Consider the following 20,238-nt stretch of genomic DNA (forward strand, 5'->3'; position numbering starts at 1 on the left):
CGTGACCTTAAAACATGTCACCAGGATATGTGACCAAGATGATTAACTTTGTTTCTAGACATATTTCGTGAAGATTTTCTACCACAGTGCAACATTTCTGTACAACTAAAGTAAGTAGTTGGAAATCGGAGCTTCAATCTTGCACGTGAAGGCAACCCTCGGCCCTTATTTCCAAGTGTGCATGTTTTTACCCCTTTTAGCCACTAGAGGGCGGCGGAGACTTGTATTGACAGAGCTGCAAGCAGCCGCATCGCCACATTTCTCTCTTCACACATCAATGACCTTTATACCAAAGGTCACTAGGTGAGAACCATCAGTGACACCAGTGTCGTATCAGTTCCTGTGGTTGCTGGAAGAGTCGTTGGTACCAGAGAAACTTGGAGTACACCCCAAGTGACAGGTGCTCTGCTCTCATGTCACTGACAGCACTGCCATGACCAACATCGGTCAATAGCAACAACAGGTGTCAGGAGTATCTATGTTAACTAATGAGAAATTTACACATCGGTTAAAACTGTCATGCATGCATTAGGAGGGGGAGCTCTTTGCTGAGGTCACTTGTCGCCTGAGTGGCGTGTGAGGGAGCCCCGCTTAGACCGACGTTCTGATAAACAAGCCTAATAGGTGTCCCCCTCCTCAGATGCCGAAGAAGTCAGAGGGTCTGGTGGACGATGACCACTCCAGAAACGTATCAAGTTTCCAAACAGGGGGCCCAGGTAAAATTAGTAAGACGCTGTCCACTTGCAACCCGGCAGTCAGACACAGGACATGCTCAGAGAGTGAGGACGCAAGCTCTAGACTGGACCGGACCAGAGACCCGCAGCTGCGATCAAACTTATAATGGAATCATGACATCAGCAGAGGATGGTGACAATTTCTACGAGGCCGATGAGCACTATGCCACCGACACCACCTGGAGCTGGGTAAAGTGATTTGTAAATCATCTGCATGTGTGGAAGAGAAAACAAAGCATGCATGATGAGCTAAAGAGAGCACATCTTCATTAGGGCTGCAACTAATGATTATTGTCATGATTGATTAATCTGTTACTCTGTACATTTTTTAGTTTTGTGTGAAAAATGTCCAAAAGTGACGCCTTCAAATTGCTTCTTTAGTCCGACCAACACCCCAAAACCCCCAAAACCCTTCATTTACTATCATAAATGACAATGAAACATAGCAAATCCTCATATTTAAGTAGCTGCAAACAGCTACGTGTGACATTTTTGCTTGAAAAATGACTCAATCAAGGTGAAACTGCACTTTTATAGCATCTCAGAAATGCAACATGTCCTGTAGCCGGTTCCTCGGACAGCACAGATAGTAAGACATGGGGGGGTGTTTCAAGTAATTCCCCCCTGTAAGACGATCTGTGCCCACTGAAACTTTGGAGGGTGAAGGGAGAGAAAAAGGGTGTGAGGGGCCGGGGGAACGAGAGGAGACGCGGGGTGGAGGGATGGCCTGATGGATCAGGTGATACTCTCACTCCTTCTGTGGTTTTGTGACTCTTTGGTTATTTGGAAAGAAGGATTGTACCTCGGAAAAACACAAGAATGTGTCATACAGACTCATGATGACTGAGCTTCTGCCTGATTGCAACCTTTTACTGAACTTCATGTGATCTTTTGCAGAACTTGTTGCCCAAAACTCCCTTACAGATATATGTGGGTGCTTGTATTTCCCTTTCAAACATCCCCGTTTAAAGTCGTGAGTACATGACAAACATCCATCTCACTTTCTCCTCCTTTTACAGCCGCCATCCAACAATGTTTTGCCCAAGAGGTCGTTTAAAACCCCTCTCTTACCCTCATAATCTCTCTCTAATAAGTACAAAGAGTTTTTTTCCTTGTAATCTCTGTATCACAGCTCGGCAGTTCCAGCTAATGTTTCCGCCGGGTCTCATGACTCTCAGGCCAGAGTCGCCTGAGCCAATCAGAGGCCTTGATATCAACCGTGTAGAAATGATTATGCAATGAAAAGGCACCGTGCCCTTTGCTGAGTCAACTTAAAATGACGTCTGAAGAGAATGAACAGTACTTGTGCGTGTTTTGAAACGATTTGTGAGGAGATAGTCGTGTTTGTGGTGCAAACGTTTAAAGGTGCACTACGTAGTTTTTAATCAGAAGAGAAAGATCTTCACTGACTGATTTTTTTTATGCATAAACAAACTGAATAAACAAACTAAACTTAAAGGACAACACAATTTCATATCGAATATTGTAATATTTCTTCTCCAAAAACCACACAGTGCCCCTTTTAACCCAGAATATGTGATCTGCTGGGGTGTTGCCAGGTTTGACAGTGTGGTTTTGCACAGTAGGTAATATTTACTCTCTCGCAGATTCAAAATAAATTCCTTTTACTATTCCTGGCAGGTATATGAATGTAGAGCAAACAAGTGGTTGCCCTACTTCTGCCTGGTTGGTGCATAGGAAGCAGTCAGCTCATATCTGCAAATACACGCGCTCAAAGCTGCGATTGGCAGAGCTGAGTGAAACCACACCAGGGCGACGCACTCCTCCGAGCAGGAAGGGTGAATATCGGGTGCAATGCTAGATAAGGTCAACCCCGCAGGGACCGAGCCGGGCCTGATGTAAATCTGTGTGAACGCACGTTAAAGATGTTTGAACACTCGAGCGGATTAAAGCTGATTATTGTCGCTGGGTTGTTTACCGACACAGTCACACATATGTCATCTTGTTTGTTGAAGCCTGATGCCGACCAAACATATTAAAAATTCAAAATGCTATCATGTGCTGTTTTGTGTCCAAGACCGCAGCGTGTGAGCTCAGCTCTTCCTGGCAAAGCAGCTCGTTCTCAGAATCACGTCTGAGGACAGCTGAGCGGATCATATATCGCTGGAGACTCCGGTGACAAGCCTGTGTCTGCAGCAAGGCCGCTGTGAGCTGACAACTGCTGGTTTTCAGATATAATGGTGTCGTAGTTAGTAGAGGATTAGTACTGTATTTGCTTTGCAATCAGGATGGACACATGTTTTCAAGTGTAGAAAGAAGGGTTGCAGGGTTAAAGGGGCGATATGTGGTTTTGTAGAAGAAATTCAAAGTCAGAATGTTAATATTTACATTATTGATGAGGTAACTGTGTCCATACCTGAGTAAACAAGCTGTTCTCAGAGGAAAATAAGGTCCCCAGAACACTGATGGAAGCTAGAAAGGTGGCAGGGTCCGCCACATATAAACAAAGTGAAACAGTATGAAATTGTGTTGCCCTTTAAGGTCAGTTTGTTCATTCAGTCACATTAAAATTTCATCCCCAAAGCTACATAGTGTGCCTTTTATGTCTTTAGCATTTAGGAGTTGTTTAGTGCAGAAGAGCAACCGTGATGAAAGTGCTGCAATCCAGGCTGTGGCAAAAGTGCAGTTGCCACTAAAAGCGGCTGAATGAAACTTTAACTACACAGACGAAGAGATGTTTTAAATTGGCAATGAGGACAAAATGCTCTGCGTGAGGGATAAAGTTCAAGAGTACACTTTATTCATCACAAGAACAGCTACAAAGTTCACCGTTTGTTCACTTCAACTCGCTCGATCTCACCCATGAAACTGAAAAGGTCCTATTTGTAAGAAACGTTGATTTTTGAGTCTCATTCCCGACTCGTCAAATACTGACGCTTTGGGACGGCGACCGACCCGACCTCCAATCCCAAAGCGTCAGTATTTTTGACTAGTTGGGAATGAGACTCAAAAATCAACTTCTTCACAAATAGGACCTTTAACACTCACTGCAACTGGATACTGGACTTCCTCACAAGCAGACTGTTCTGATTGGCAGTCCCACCTCCTCCACTCTCGTGCTCAACACTGGAAATCCCCAGGGCTATGTGCTCAGCCCCCTCCTGTTCACACTGTACACCAGTGACTTCACTCCCAGACATCAAGAGTGCTGTATTGTGTTAAATACGCGGACGACACTGCAAATATCGGCTGCATTATAAACAACGATGAGAGTTGCACGACCGCACAGAGCACAAAAGATACTAAAACGACGACACCCACGCACACCACGGTCTGTTCACCCTGCTGCCGACTGGCAAAAGATACAGAAGTATCCGCTGCCGTACCGTCAGACTACAGGAGGAGCTTCTTTCCTAAGCACTCCACCATAAAATAGTTTTTTTTTCTTGTGTCGCATAAAGGAAATACATGTTACACACCTTGTTGTACAACCCTGTGTTGTAAAATGGGAATCAATTAAACCCTTGAACCTTGAAAAAAGCAGATGTTACATTTAAAATAACTTGCCATGTCGTTAAAGCGATAACAATTCTGCCAATCTATTCATTCATTCATAAAACTGCTTATTGTCAGCTGAGGCAGACAGTTTAATCAGACAAAGCTCTCAGGAAACAAACTGGTACTGAAACTAAACATACAGGTTGTAAAAACCACAAAAGACACACTCGGCCAGAGCACAAGAACAAGCTGAGACAGCAGCTCTGACACTGAGCAGTGCGTCGTGGTGACACACGTCGCTTACCACTCAACAAATCATCAACTCGTTCAAATGTGTGAGTGCAGCAAGTCTTTCTTTGGTTTTATCTTTAACTTTATTCACTAAATTCACAACAGCATTATCTGTGTGAACGCTGCAGAACTACACGCACAGATAACAACACGCAGGACTCAGCATAGTTGGTGGAAAAACCCTCGCAAGGATTCGCATTCTTCTTTTTCTGGTCGAGCCCAGAAAGTCTGCTTCACAGTTTGGAAAAACAATTAGGTCCCATGCGCACACACACACACACACACACACACACACACACACACAAACCACAACTGGCTCTGGTTGTAGAGGAGCTGCACGTGACACGGTTGTAGCGTGTCGTCTGTCAGATTTTTGGGCTGGAGTGGGCGGGTCTTTCATGAAAGGAGCTATTTCGTTGTCATGATTTTGGCTGCGTTCCCACACACACACAAAGGCAGATAATCTACAGTAGCTTTGGATGGACACATTTAATTTCACGTTTTCAAGTATAGAGAGAAGGGTTGCAGGGTTAAAGGGGCGCTACGTAGTTTTATAGAAGAAATTCAAAGTGAGAATGTTAATATTTACATTATTGATGAGGTTATGATGCAAAGTCTGTTTCCATAAGTGAATTAACAAGCTGTTCTCAGAGGAAAATAAGGTCCCCAGAACACTGTGGGAAGCAAGAAAGGTGGCAGGGTCCGCCACATATAAACAAAGTAAAACAGTGTGAAATTGCGTTGCCTTTTAAAGGTGCTATTTGTAAGAAAAGTTGATTTTTAAGTAAGAGTTTGGACTCTTTCTTGCAAATAGCACCTTTAAGGTCAGTTTGTTTATTCAATTAAGAAACAGTTGTGTTTGTTTACTTAGTTTGTTTAGGCACAAAACAAATCAGCCAATGAAGATCTTTCTCCTCTGATTAAAACTTCTAGTGCGCCTTTAAAATCCACACAAATGGACAAAACTTGCTATTAATTGAGCGTATCAGTAGAGGAAACATACATCTACATCAGGACTATGTTATGATCTGTCATGTGTATGAAAATCTGTGTAAATCTGTAATTGTTGCTGCTTAACAGACACAGCAGGAGGTTTTTGTTCGCGCTGAGTTCAGTGTAAAGTCACCACCAGTCAACCACATCCTCCAGACACAGTTTCAGGAGCAGGTTTCAGGTTTACACTGCACAACATCGCATGTGCTCCCATGCAGGGCTGTGATTGGCCGAGAGGATCACCTCACTGCATCACCCTGAGTGGGGGACTTCAGACGATGACGTAGCGCCGCCGATTCCCGCCGTCACAGCTGCCTTTAAGCTGAGGCGTGCCAAAATGTATATATAGCATCTATATTTGATAGTTTTTTACACCATATGTCATCAACTTACACATCCAGTGACACGTTTAGTGCGACTTAATGAAAGCAGTGAATAATTCTGGCTCTTTTTACGTGAAATAATTATAAATATGCGCCATAAAACACGTCAAACTCTTTGGGAATACCAATTAGACGCCGCCGGCACTGATGTCAGCAGCTGGAGCCGTGTTGCCACTGTGGCAGCCGAAGCGATGCTTTTCACAACTCACCAGCTCGACGCTGATTGGTCAGCGGGCGGGACTTCGCTGCGCATGATGTCATCCGCCGAGTCAGAGAGTCAGAGAGACGGGCAGGGGGGCAGAGATGAGTGTCCTGTAGGCTCACACAGTCCGTGTTTGCGTCTTTGACAGCAGGTCGGGTCCATATCAAACACCCGGACAGAACCTCTATCCGGGGATACCGCTTCTGTAATGTGTTGTCGGGCTGCCAGTCGCCGCTAAGGACGCGCCTGTCTCCGTGTGTTTTGTTAAAGGCTGTCAGCATACTGAGCTACAGAAGGTATGAGGCTGTTTTTATCATGTGTTTGACTGCACCTGCCTGTCTGATCAATGCTCACAGTTGTGCTAACATGTTATGATCAATTGTGTGTCCTTACAGTCTTTTGCACATTTGCACTGTAATGTTCTGAGTCAGCTATTTACCTTCACCTATTGGGTTTTTTAAATGTCTTTCCCTTTAAAGGGGCACTGTGTAGTTTTTTTGGGGAAGACATTTTAATCACATTAGTTTGTTTTTTTCTGCCTAAACAAACTAAATAAACAAACTTTCTTCATGTTAATCAACTTAGCTTAAAGGACAACTCAATTTCACACTGTTTTACTGTTTATATGTGGCGGACCCTGCCATCTGTCTAGTTTAAAACAGTGTTCTTGCCTCTGAGAACAGCCTGTTTAGTCAGTTATGGGTAAACAAATACTATTTCTGTAGTTTGTATCTATCTTTATCTATAGTTTGTATTATTACCTCATTAATATCATACATTTCTTCTCCAAAACGACATAGTGCCCCTTTAAATGTGTGGTTGGGAACGGGCACATGTCAAGTCATGACTCTTTCCAGTAATTTGTCACCCATGTCTTCCACTCGCAGAGGCTTTTCTTTTCTTAAATGATCAGGAGGGGTGTAGATGATATTTTTCGAGAGGTATAAGTTTTATGTCTGTGCAGTAACATGGTGAAAGTGAAAGACTCTCTGTCTTTGTCTCTCGAGTTGCTCAGCCAGATTCCAGCCCACAAGGAAATCCTCGTAACCGAAGCATTTAAGTCCATTAAACTAATGAGCATACCACAGTTAAACTACAGTCTCTGGCTTTAAAAAAAATAAATAAATAGGATTTGTCGAAGCAAATGAGTGGAAGGATTTCATCCGCCACCACTCCTCTTTAAAACCAAGCAGTGCTGTCAGCGCTCTGAGACATTGTTCCTCTTTTTTTTTTGTCTCATCTGTAAATCTATTTTTGGATGTGTGTTGCAGTGTTCGCACACACACACACACACACACACACACCAAAAGCCCTCTGCTTTGCAAATCAGCTGGGTTTGCTCGCAGCTCTGTAGCTGTAACTGGATGCCTCAGTGAAAAGTGAAATGAATAATTAAAGATGGTGAAGGTCGTCTATAAGAAGATTTCAGACATGCTTATGTCTCCTGCTGATCTAAAATTAGGGCTTGTCCTCTTCTGTGAGGGGCCTCTCCTCCTGCTCACGTGCTGGCAGAGGGGAATATGTTGGCATCGTTCCAAACATGTCTTCGCTGTTGCTGCCATTAATTTTGGGGGCCCACTGCCAAATGAGCCAAGGTCAGACCCCCATCTTCCTGTTATCAGACAGCTGCAAACTCCAAGGTGTCTTGCAAGCAAATGGCATCCATCACGTGTTGCCATTTGTGTCTGCACCCTAGAAATCTAAGTAACCTAGTCATTATGTGGCATCAGCAGAGACAAGGTTGAGTAGATTCTCACTACTCACCTTCTTTACCTCACCTTGTGCTGATAATGATCCTTATTCCAGAATCCACTGACCACAGAAAAAAATGTTTAGCACATCATATTTTCAAGCTGAGCTGTCGCAACTAATGGGGAAAATGTGATTAATTGAAAGGATACAGACAGAGACAGGTGCTTAAACATACAGCAGGATCAGTACTCGAATGGACAAGTTAGGAACTGGATCCGTCCAAACATTTAAGTTGTTTCTGATGTTCACTGTGAATGTTTTTGGTCAGTAAACTTTGCTTGTTTTAGAAATGAATGAACAGGAAGACATACAGACCAAAGCCCAACAGCCCCCTTTTGTACTCACTCATAGATACCAATCACCTCAATAAGCCTGATTGTTTTTCATCAAGATCCGTAGATTATTCCCTGAGAAATTAACGAAAATGTTGAAAGAAAGTGAGAAAAACTCCTGGATCCATCCCTTTATCCGGATCCACACCAAAAGTTAAGTGGGTCTATTCTGGGCTGAGACCCATCCTCCGTTCAACTTTCATGGAAATCTGTTCAGTAGTTTTTATAATATCATGCTCACAAACCAACAAATCAACCAACAAATGAACACAGGCAAAATATAACAACCTTGGGTGGAGGTGATACTGGAGTGTAATACTGACTAAGAGGTCTGCAACTGTTGTATGATGCAAAGATGAATGATCCACATACTCAGACTAATGCATTCATTCAGTTATAGTGCAGTTCTGACGTAATCGTGTCCGTTACCTTCAAAAGACATTTGCATTGTTGACATTCACAGTCCTCACATTGTGAATACATCGGCCAGGTCTTCTGATGTAGGTAAGCCTCGGTTAACCTCAGCCAGTAAATGCCATGGAGGGTTCTGGCATCAGCTTCACACAAACATAGTTTGTCCTTTGACCCCTTGTTGTCTGGGGTTGCTGAATGGAAAACAGTCAGATAGGGTTTCGGGACTTATCAGGAACAGGAGCAGAGTGTGGGAAGGTCGGAGCTGCAACAGGTTCTTTCTACAGTATGTAGGCCACAGACTGTCCTGGGACAATCCACAAGAGTACTGAACAGTAACCAGCCTCCATGTCCTCGTTCTTTAGCCATACAAGGAATAGGGCAGCTCAAAAACTGACTTCAGATCAGACAGGATTAGAATAACTTCACCCCATTCCTCCTGAAGAAGCCTTGTACGTCATCAGCGCTTTGATTGACAGGCCGAAGAATGGCACAGCAGATGCCGTTTCATAAACACCCTCGCGTTTGAAGGGTGACTGAGTTCGAGGCATGGGTACATCCAGTCTTGTGGAGCTTAGTGCTCAAGACTTGGCGATTTAAGCAGCACGTTTAGGCCTTTTGGTATGGAGGTAGTTTATTAATGCTAAATAGTCTAAGTCAATCTCCTTCATTGTGCCCTCCAACAGACCCGCCAAACCATGAACTACGTGGGCCAGTTGGCAGGCCAGGTGTTCGTCCAGGTCAAGGAGCTCTACCGAGGCCTCAACCCCGCCACCCTTTCCGGCTGCATTGACGTCATCGTAGTGAGGCAGCCCGATGGATCCCTGCAGTGCTCGCCTTTCCACGTCCGCTTCGGCAAGATGGGCGTCCTGCGTTCCCGAGAGAAAGTGGTGAGGAGACACAAAAATATGAAACCGACTTTGAAGTTAATGGCTTACGGCAACTATGATTAGTACGTTAGTGATATGCCAGCAATTGCACCTTTAAGGGAAACAGGATTGAGAATTGAGGGTTATTAAGTCTTGTTACCAACGATCCCCCCATTTTCTCCTCCTCTTTTCCCCCTTTCTCCTCTCCTCCAGGTGGATATGGAGATCAATGGAGAACCAGTGGATCTACATATGAAACTCGGGGACAACGGAGAAGCATTCTTTGTGCAGGAAACAGAAAATGATCAGGTATGCAAGACCGAAAATGGCTCTGTAAATTGCTCCAGACTGTTGTGTAATACCAACCGGTCATTAAATGGCGCACGCCGATTCAAGTGAAAACAAGATTCAAACGAAAACACACATCATTCTCCGCCCTCGTGACACGCTGGAACCTAGACACACCCATGTTTACAATCGAGAAGCACTAACCCAACCATCTTCCTCCTCACACACTGTCGTAGTAGTCTGAACAAGGTCAAGCTGTGTGCAGAGTTGGCACAGCCACCAGGAATTTCTTCCTTTCCCTTTTGGCTGAAAGGCTTTCCTCTGTTCATCAGCGAGTCCTGAATGCAACATTTACAAACTCAGGCTCTGTGACCTACATTAGGTGCTGTTGCCTAATAACTGAGGATAAACCAGGAGGAGAGCTTTCTTGCAAAAAAATAGATGAAGTGCCTCCTCTTTCTGAAACTGGTCACGCTTTTGTGAAGAACAACCATTCAGAACTAAGTTCAGAATTCATGGAAAACTAAGAAAAAAGCGAGTCTTCCGCAGTTCTTGGAAACATTGAGTGTTTTGTTTTCAGTTGGAAGAGCCATGTGGCATGATTCAAAATGTTTCTTCACTATTGTATGCACGTGAGGACGCATGAAGCTGAAAGACATAAACACGCGGCGAACTACAGAGGCCCGGGGGCTGGCCCCAGCAAGGGAAGTGGGTGATTTATTCTCCCCAGGGTGGTATCAGATTCCCAGTCCTGGAAGAGCGCGGACGGGAGGAGGAGGATTGTGTCTCTGAACTTTTTTTTTTTTTCTTGGCACAGTGAAGCAAAACGTGAGGGAGCATTGTCCGACCACAAATCACATGATTATAGGCTGCTCCAGATTTTCCTCCCGCTCTCGCTTTTTTTCCACACGTCGGCGCACACACATGCACATGCACAGACACATTTAATGCTCCCTTGTGTGGGCGGCAGCAGGAGACCCTCCTGGAAAGCCTTTTCCTTTCCTAGAAGGAGGTGAGGCGGCCTCTTTTCACAGAACTGAAGAACAGATTCTGTTTTGGATCGGCTGTTTTGTTTCGCTGGCGTCTCCTCGCTGGAGAAGAGGCTGCAAAGAGTTTGGCAGCGATTGAACACAATTGCCTCAGACCAAAATTGTGCAAAGCAACAACAGCAGAGTCGGATTTTATACATGCTGCAGCACAAACCTTTCTTTGTTTCGCAAGCGGATGCAAACAGAAATTAAAAAATAGGTCATGAAGGGGCACTACGTAACCTTTCAAACAATTTGGGAGATATAGTCCTTCATTCTTGATGTGCCGGACTGTGTTTGTTCTCATCCCAACAGAACTCAAAATGGAAACCTGTTTTGATCTAATGTTTACAAACACAAATGCGTCTTTTTTGTTTGCTTATAGCCCCTTTAAAAAGTTGCTTAGTGCTCCTTTAAAAAACAGTTGTTTATAGCAAAACTGTAGGTCCTCTTTAGATACAAGCAATACTTCCAAACTCTTTTGGATGGTCTGAATCTTAAATCCTTGCCTTGATTTGTTCTTATTTCTCACCATTTTTTGCAACCGTGAAGCACTTTAAGCCCTCGTTTCAGAAAGCGCTACAGAAAAAAAACGCACACTTGAGAAATCGGCTCTCTCCTTTAACGTAAGTCACATGATCCTGTTTGAGTTTCAAAGAATTTGTTCATCGTTTCACTTCTCATCACAACAGGAAGTGGTTCCCTTCTACCTGGCCACCTCTCCGATCATGTCGGACGGGGCCCTGCTGATGAGCTCCTCTCTGATGGGGAAGAAGAGCTCCGTGGGGCCGTCCATACAGACCCTGGGCTCGGCGGCGAGCGCGGGAGAGAATGGCGGCGGGATGATGAAGAAGAGGAGGAAGAGGAGGAGGAAGGCTCGGGCCGACAGCGTGAGGAGGGAGGAGAGCGGGGACTACTCGGAGGACGAGGACATGTTCACCATAGACATCAGCTCGGATGAAGGGACCGAAAGGGAAAGCAGCAGGTAAGGAGGTCGAGCGAAAAAGGGAAGAAGCGGTGGAATAATAACGAGATGCATGTGAGCTGCAAGAAAAGAGGAAAAGCGGTACACGTGACAGAGTGAGGGAGGGGGAGGAGGGTGGACAGCGAGGCAGGGAGATAAAAAGTACAATACATCACTTAAATGAGCTGTGAGAGCAGCTGTAATGGAACTGGCAAGAATAAACAGAACGGCATCTGTAGTGGAGAGGTCTCCAGCTGTGGCACGAACTCAAAACCATATGGAAAACACCGCTATAGCTGTGTGATTTGTTGCTGGACGGAAAAAGAAGAAGCTTTGCGTGTGAAAAGAGGAAATATCTTCTTCACTGTGGTTGTTTTTGTTAAGGAGTGCATGTGCACACAGGAGGAAACTGACAACATGTAACATGGCCTCTGGTGTGCAGTGCAGCATTCGATCTAAAACAGACCAGTAGCAGGTCAGGCCTGCAGCTTTAGGAGCCTGTGTGTTGAATTCCACTTATCATGAATGAAAACAGCTGCGGCTGTAAAGAAAGACAACATGACAGATTTATTTTCATCTCTGCACGTGAGTGGGGGATACGTTACAGCTAAATTTTGGCTCAAGTCTTCTAGTCAGCCGATGGTTAACCGGGTGGTTGTAGACGAAAACAAACCGTTATCATGCTTCCAACGATCTATGAGCAATTTTTAATGCTTATTTTCATATCAACTGACAAACCGAACATAATTACGATTAAATCTGATTGCGTTGTTAAGTGGAATAACAATTTGCACCAGTGTTCAACCATTAAACAGTGTGAGAACATTGTAGCTGCAGGACATGTTATGTTACCAGTGCAGGTGGAATGCAACAAGTTCGGGCCTGATTCATGTGGCTGTGAAAGACACTTTAGAAAGTGTTTGAGTGGAAGGATGTTTACAATAACAGAACATTAAAGGTGCAATATGTAAGGGTTTTACATAGACCTGAAATTATCAACACAATGTGAAGAAATAACAGTTTTAACATTATGTCAGGCACATCTATGTATTGTGTTGCAGAGATATCTATTTCAACCACACCATTACTGCAAGTCCAGGCAGAGTCAGCTAATATGACCACTAGCTGCACAGCTAACTGAGCTGACTGGCTACCAGTATAATGTACATTATTACATTTTTATGCACGTGTTTCAGGACTTCATCTCGAGACGTCCTAAGAGACGAGGCAACTAGCGGCTCTTTCAAACAGGCCGGCATCTACACTCGCTCAGACGGAGAGTGGAGCCCCATTCAGAGGTGCCTCATCCACACAAATGATGATGACCTGCATGTTATTATTCAGAAAAAAACAGCTCTTTAATTTGTTTCATCTTCTTTTCCTCTCTCAGCCCTGGAAACTCACGTCCCACCTCTCCCAAGAGTGACTCTGAGCTGATGACTAAGCAGTCAGATGCAGAAAGTCAGAATCCGGCCATGCACTGGGCGTGGGGAGAGCTGCCACAGGCTGCCACGGTAACCAAACTCTCCCCATGGAAAACATACACAGAGAGACTCCATATACTGTATATAAATAATACTTAATGGTTTCTTTTTCCTTCTTTTCTAGCCGTCCTTCCTCCCGGTGAAACCCGACCCTCCGCCAGTTTGCCCAGTATCCATCCCCGTGACTGAAAGCACACACTTCCGTGTGATAACTCACGAGACGTCCTCAGAACAGTGCAGACCCCGCTCTGAAAGATCACCACTCAGACTGCTCATGACGGAGGAGACCAGCGAGCGGAGGGTCGTCACAGTCGGGATGGAGACAGAATCCGTGAGGATGGAGTCGCAGACAGTAACCTCGGAGACGCAGGTCACAACGGCTGGAGGCGCGGCAGCTCAAATGATGTGCGACATGGAGGAGACGATGCCTCGTCAACCGGGCAAGACGGACTCTCCGTCCAAGAGAAAAGGTGATATGTCACTCAACAACACAGTATCACTTATTTTTCCTTTGGGAGTCTTGTTTTTCTATCAAGCCCTCATTTAATTTACTGAGGTTTTAAATAGTCAGCTGTAGCGCAGCTCAGTTCCAAGGTATTTGGTTTGTGGTGTTTAAATCACCAAGAAATGATATATGGAAGATCTTTCTAAATATAATGACGGTCACTCTTGATCACCAAACCCAGTACTCCGCTGTTGCAAAACATTTTAGAGGTTCACCACAAACCAAATATCATTTCTTGCATTTTATTAAAAAAACAAAGCTGTATTTGTTTTCTGGGTAACATAACGTGCAATACGCTTTGCAATAATATCCACTGTACTGCCTGTTTTGCTTGTAGAGGAATTATAGGCCAAACATAAACTTGGAAGTATATTATTACAGTGGAATTACTTCAGTAAAGATATCAGAAACGCTGTCCAGCAACAGAAACATGAGCACATGCAGGAGACTGGATTTCTAATCCTTTCCTCACTCATGGCTTAACCCAAGAGGAAAGCAAATACGATGAAGCTGAAGCTCAATGGTGTTGTTGTCTTTGTTGCAGACAAGAGAAGTCGCCATCTTGGCTCTGATGGAGTTTACCTGGATGACATTACGGACCTCGAACCTGAAGTGGCAGCCCTTTATTTCCCCAAGAGGTACGTGGAGCCACAATTTATAATCGGTGAAAGACTTAAAGGACTGTTGCGTGTGATTTAGGGGGGTCTTTTTTATTATTTTTTTCACCTAAAATCAGGAAACAAGGGGCCACTAAATCCTTCACACTGGACCTTTAACGCATTGAAATGGCTCAGATTAACATTAATATAACACCTCTCCTCCGTAGTGATGGTGGCGGAGCAGTGCGGAGCATCTCGGACCCGGGCCTCCACAGCACCAGCCTGTCCCCACAGTCGGTCAGCTCCGGTGGGGACAGCGGAGTGGACAGCTACTGCGACCCCATGTCCGACTTGCCTTCTATCACCATCTCGTTGTGCGGAGGACTCACCGACAACAGGGAGATCACGAAAGGTGAGATTCTCGCTCTGACACTGCACAAACACTGTGTTAAGCTGTAGGAAAAAGGGAGATTGAACATGGTGTGTGTGTGTGCGCTTACAGAGCAGTTCCACGAGAAGATCATCTCTTTCCAGCAGTTTGCAGACAACCCCTCCATCATCGACGACCCCAATTTGGTCGTGAAAATTGGCTCCAAGTAAGACTCTCGCCTCCTAGAGAAAGAGCGTGTTTGTGTCTAAATATAGTGGGACAGCAGTTTATAATCCACTGCATGCTGTATTGATTTACTGCCGCGGCAAAAACTGCAGTTTACGCAGGATTGTTTGGGCTCATAAAGAGGTTTTTTTTTTGCAAGGGCATTCAGCTGACAGAGTGTTTTTTTTTTTTTTGCAACAGTCATGGAGCTGATAAAAACATATGTTGTTTTCTCCCTCAGGTACTATAACTGGAGCACTGCGGCTCCACTCATGCTGGCTATGCAAGCTTTTCAGAAACCGCTGCCAAAGGTAAGAAATTGATTCTCGGAGCAGACACTGACAAGTCAAGCTGTAGGCTGGCTGTGTTACATGAATACCACTCCCCCTTTTGACAGAAACTAGTACTGCATCCTGTATGTTTGCATCCCTGGACTCCTTATACTTCTTCCCCGCCTTACATTCATTATGCTGCATAATTTGCAAACTGTAAACTTGCAATCTAAATGTCTTGTTATTGGAGCCTCTGTTTTATCGCACAAGTTAAACTTTGTCTTCCCTTCTGTTCCCCTCCCTCTTATTTCATCACTCCATCCATTCGTTAGTTTTCCTGCCTCAGTTATATTCACTCAGCCTTAGAGTTTCTCCTCTGTTGTCTGACCGGCGTGCTCGGCTACAGCTCTGTACGTCGAGGCAGTAATTTTTCCAGCTCACTGCGCTTCCTGTTTTTACTTTCCCTACTATACCTTCCTCATTCTTTGTCCTCAAACGCTTGAATCCTCCCACACATGCTTTGTTTTTCCTCATTCCAACCACAGACACGTTGTCATTTCTGTGTTACTGTTTGTTGATTTACGGCCTGGTTCGGCTTCAGTTTTTTAAGTGTGTTTTTTTACGGTGTTGTGTTTTTTTTCGTTGTTTTGGTGCTGTGTGTGCTCCGCTCCAGGCTGCGGTGGAGAACATCATGAAGGAGAAGATGCCCAAGAAAGGTGGGAGGTGGTGGTTCTCCTGGCGAGGCAGAAACAGCAACTCCAAATCGGTAATTTCCCCTGCAGACCTACAGATTGGGATTATTGCTTTACATGTCAGTTGTTAAGTACTCAAGTTTCTTTCCTCTTGCAGGATTCGGCCTCTGAGCGTGGGGCCTGTGGCTCTGCTGAGCAGGGAAACAGGTGAGGAACCTTAAAACAATGCTGTCCTGAAAATATCCCTTCGAGTTAGCAGGGGGCTAAACCTCTAACTGACGGGATATCTTTTATTAATCTGTCTGATGCTAGACATAAAGAAGAGTCCTCCTCTAGCGACGAAGACCACAGAGCATCCAACCAGGGCTCTACCAGCATCCAATCAGAGCTTGGGCACGCACCAGGAGGCGTGTCTTATAAGAAAACACTCCGACTGACATCAGAGCAGCTGGTGAGGAGTTTGTTTTGCAGACGTTGTCATTTTTAAATTGTTAATCCTCATCGTTTTGTACCTTCATATATTATTTCTCATTCTCTTTCTCTGTCTCTCTCACACACACACAGCTGTCGCTGCAGCTGCAGGACGGTCCCAACGATGCTGTGTTCAGCGTGACCACTCAGTACCAGGGAACCTGCCGCTGTCAGGGCACCATCTACCTCTGGAACTGGGACGACAAGATCATTATCTCAGACATAGATGGCACCATCACCAGGTATATCATACATGTGATTATATACACTTACATCTTCCTTTAGGACATAATCGAACTGAGTTTAGAGCGAAAATGGATCAGAAATGGACCCAAAATGTCAGCGTCATCTGAAATGATCTTTTTACAGCATAGTCATTTGTCACATTCATTCATTGTTGATTATGAGGCAGTTTAGATTAAATACACATCTTCCTGCAATCATTAACCTTTAACTAAATGGCAGAATGAATGGGCGGCCTTTACTTTCTCATTACTGCATCTTTCAAACTCCCTCTTCCACGTCTTCTGTCCGTCAAAGATGTAAATCTTTTAACAATAAGGAAAAGCCTGTACTCAGACGTCCAAATGTCATTCCAGGTCCGACACATTGGGTCACATCCTCCCCACGCTGGGGAAAGACTGGACCCACCAGGGCATTGCGCAGCTCTACCACAAAGTCAGCCAGTAAGCACTCGTTTATTAACTCAAAAAGGCACAAATCACTTGAAAATCCTGTACGAGCAAACTCGTTGATCATTATTAATACACTGGCTTATTCTCTCTCTCTGTCAGAAATGGCTACAAGTTCCTGTACTGTTCAGCTCGAGCTATCGGCATGGCTGACATGACCAGAGGTTACCTCCACTGGGTCAATGAGAGGGGCACCATGCTCCCCATGGGCCCCGTCCTGCTCAGCCCGAGCAGCCTCTTTTCAGCTCTGCACAGGTATCTCATTCTCACATGCACACTTATTTTTTTTTCTTTCTAAATTAGCACACTAGAGTAATATAACGGTGTGTAAGAAGAGAGCGATAGGAGATTCTGTTGCTTAAGCATTGTTGTCTCTGTGGTGTGTTTGTGTGTGGTCGACAGGGAGGTGATCGAGAAGAAGCCGGAGAAATTCAAGGTGGAGTGTCTCAATGACATCAAGAACCTCTTCTACCCCAACCAACAACCGTTCTATGCAGCGTTTGGAAACAGACCAACGGTACGCACACGTTATAAACAGTACAGTTGATGGTCAGATCAGGCCGACTCAGGAGTTTTTATTTGGTTGAAAATTAAAAGCTTGAACGAATATAAAGTTTGACTCAGATGCAAAACATTCTGACACTCTCACGTACATTTGCAGGATGTGTTTTCCTATAAAGAAGTCGGGGTGCCTCTGAACAGGATCTTCACAGTGAACCCTAAAGGAGAGCTAGTGCAGGAGCACGCCAAGACCAACATCTCATCGTAAGTCCTGCATCCAGTTTACATGATCATAAATGCTAGAAAAGAAATAATTCTGGGCCCAAAATCAATGGTTAAAATAACTATTTAGCCATAGCTGATGCAGATACTGATGTTTTTTTGTTGTAGTTTGTTTTGCTTCTGTTGTTGCAAAAATGTATCCAACACATCAGATAAACACCTCTGTTATTGGTGGATGTCTTCTTAATTGCTGATTGGCTGATTGCAGTCAACAAGGTGAATATCAGCCGACACTGATGTTGTCCTCTCCTCCTCTCCTCTCTTCAGTTATGTCCGTCTGGGCGAGGTGGTGGACCACGTGTTCCCCCTGAAGGTGCGAGCCTCCTCCTCGGACTTCCCCTGCTCGGACACCTTCAGCCACTTCACATACTGGAGGCAGCAGCTCCCCCGGGTGGAGCACCACGGAAACACACCTCCACAAACTGCCAGCTGACTACCTGTGGCCTGCTGAGCAGCCACTGACTGACTGACTGATGGCGTGCTTGAGATGTAGCATTCGGATGGCTACATGTGTGGGATATGAATTGTAGACTTTTGTAGAAGACGGGGCACCTGTACTGGACAGCAGAGAGCGAATATAGCAGGTTAATCTGCTATGGAAACTCTTGAAACGCACAAGATGGATATAAGAGCACTTTTATTAAAAGATGGCGTCTGAAGCCTTCTGACTAGATGTATGTATATGAGAAATTGTAGTTATTTATTCAGGCAGCTTAGCACATATATGATATTTGAGTGAGTGTTGACGGCTTTTCAGTAGCTAGACTTTCTAGTCTATTTATTCAGACTGTTGCAAACTGTGTTTAAATGGGCGCTATGTAGTTTTGGAGAAGAGATTCAAAGTCAGACTTTTAATATTTACGATATAAATAAGGTAATAATACAAACTCAGACATATTATGTGTTCATATCTGGATAAACAAGCTGTTATCAGAGGGAAAGAAGGTCCCCAGAACACTGTTTGAAGCTAGAAAGGTGGCAGGGTCCGCCAAATGTAAACAAAAATGAAAAACAGAATGAAATTGTGTCAATGAAGATCCTTCATTTTCTCCCCCAAAACTACGTAGTGCACCTTTAATATCCGTACGGCATCTGTTCACAATCATAAAGAACGCAGCCACACTGTGCAGAAAAATCAGAGAGCAAGTTACTTCAACTTGTGCCAAAAACTCCATGTAGAAATTTATTTTCTTACGCTGAACTTTTTCAATCAAGACTGTTACATACCCTCAACCCTCACGGAGCTGCAGATGTATACATGCAGCTTCCTTTTACTATGTGTGTGTAATCTATTACTCTGTTTGAAGTCAGTATTAGTTAGATAGTAGAGAGCTCAATGAATGACTGATCGTCCGCGTAGCTTGATATTAAACTGTGTAGAGGACAAGAGATCCTGACATTAGATAGTTAAAAAAATGAATATTTATTGTTGCCGACACGAGAACAGAAAGCACAACGTTTTTAATGGTCATGTCGTAAAAAATCTGTGAGAATCATGTTTTATTTTTCTATCGAAATCACGCAGTGTGTACATGTTGTGATCTGAATGTCATTTCTGTGTTTGACTTCATGAAACGTCTTTTAACTTATTCACACAGTAACACGATGATCGTTGAATCTACGTGACTGCTCCCCTCCCTCAGACCTATGCTTATTTCCATAAGTGCCATTACGTATATTTTATTTATTCATCTGATTAGATGCTGACTGATAAATGTAGCTTAACACATACCCATTGGTTTTTCCTTTTATTGTAGCATGTCTGCCATTCCCTTGAAAATCCTTATCAGACTGCCTGCAGCTTCAGAGGACGATATGTTTGACTTTTTTCTAAGTAGCCGACACTTGTAAAGGAATCTGTATGTCTTATAATCCCACAGATGACATGAGGTCATATATGAGCAGGAGCTGCGGTCATAGTGACCTGAACAGTATCATTAATAAGGGTAGTGTGAATATGTTTATGAAAGCGAACGTGTGTGTGTGTGTACATAATGCTTTAACATTATTCTTTCCATGAAAGAGCTTTAAAAAAGCCTGAAAGTGTGTTATCTTTGCCTTAACTGTGAAAAAATACACGTATGAATCATTTGTTCTTTTACTCCCTCCACTCCTTCTTTTGATGAGTTCACTGTCTAAATCGGTGTAATCAAACTCAATAAACATGCCTTGGTACATCAGTGCGTGTGCGTCACTGTAACTCTTCCTCCTTTTTTAAATCACAATCACCTGAATACAGTGATGGAAGAAGTATTCTGATCCACAGTACTCAACACCGCACTGTGAAAATACTCCAGTACAAGTAAAAAGTAAAAGTCCAGCATTCAAAACTTGACTTAAGTCAAAATCATTTCCAACGGCAAAATATTAAAAGTAAAAGTACTCACCGTGCGGTATGTATGTGTTGCATTTTACGACCGGGTCATCTCACGCCAACTC

The 20,238-nt window shown here is 44.1% G+C and overlaps 1 protein-coding gene across 2 annotated transcripts; it reads left to right on the forward strand.

Moving 5' to 3' along the window:
* The first annotated feature begins 725 nt into the window (after positions 1 to 725).
* Positions 726 to 19,976, forward strand: lpin1b (lipin 1b). 2 transcript variants are annotated; one of them, XM_084377795.1, is made up of 20 exons: positions 726 to 923; positions 9,244 to 9,447; positions 9,640 to 9,735; positions 11,435 to 11,727; positions 12,903 to 13,004; positions 13,097 to 13,220; positions 13,315 to 13,660; positions 14,240 to 14,333; positions 14,522 to 14,706; positions 14,797 to 14,890; positions 15,131 to 15,200; positions 15,835 to 15,927; positions 16,011 to 16,060; positions 16,166 to 16,304; positions 16,418 to 16,566; positions 16,924 to 17,010; positions 17,119 to 17,271; positions 17,419 to 17,533; positions 17,678 to 17,781; positions 18,067 to 19,976. In XM_084377795.1, the coding sequence occupies exons 1-20, from the start codon at positions 849 to 851 to the stop codon at positions 18,230 to 18,232; spliced, it is 2,739 nt and encodes a 912-aa protein (XP_084233921.1). In that variant the 5' UTR covers positions 726 to 848; the 3' UTR covers positions 18,233 to 19,976. The 2 variants fall into 2 exon arrangements, with proteins under 2 accessions (XP_084233921.1, XP_084233922.1); XM_084377796.1 differs by lacking the exon at positions 726 to 923 and adding an exon at positions 6,165 to 6,358.
* The last annotated feature ends 262 nt before the right edge of the window (positions 19,977 to 20,238 follow it).

This window comes from Pagrus pagrus (genome assembly GCF_965226575.1).
Source record: "Pagrus pagrus genome assembly, chromosome: 16".
NCBI classification, from domain to species: Eukaryota; Metazoa; Chordata; class Actinopteri; order Spariformes; family Sparidae; genus Pagrus; species Pagrus pagrus.

Excerpts from the sequence above, each read along its gene's own strand:
- lpin1b (XM_084377795.1), top strand. The coding sequence starts at position 849 with ATGACATCAGCAGAGGATGGTGACAATTTCTACGAGGCCGATGAGCAC. Across the intron at positions 9,736-11,434 it reads AGGAAACAGAAAATGATCAG|GAAGTGGTTCCCTTCTACCT; the intron begins GTATGCAAGACC and ends TCATCACAACAG. Across the intron at positions 13,661-14,239 it reads CTCTCCGTCCAAGAGAAAAG|ACAAGAGAAGTCGCCATCTT; the intron begins GTGATATGTCAC and ends TCTTTGTTGCAG.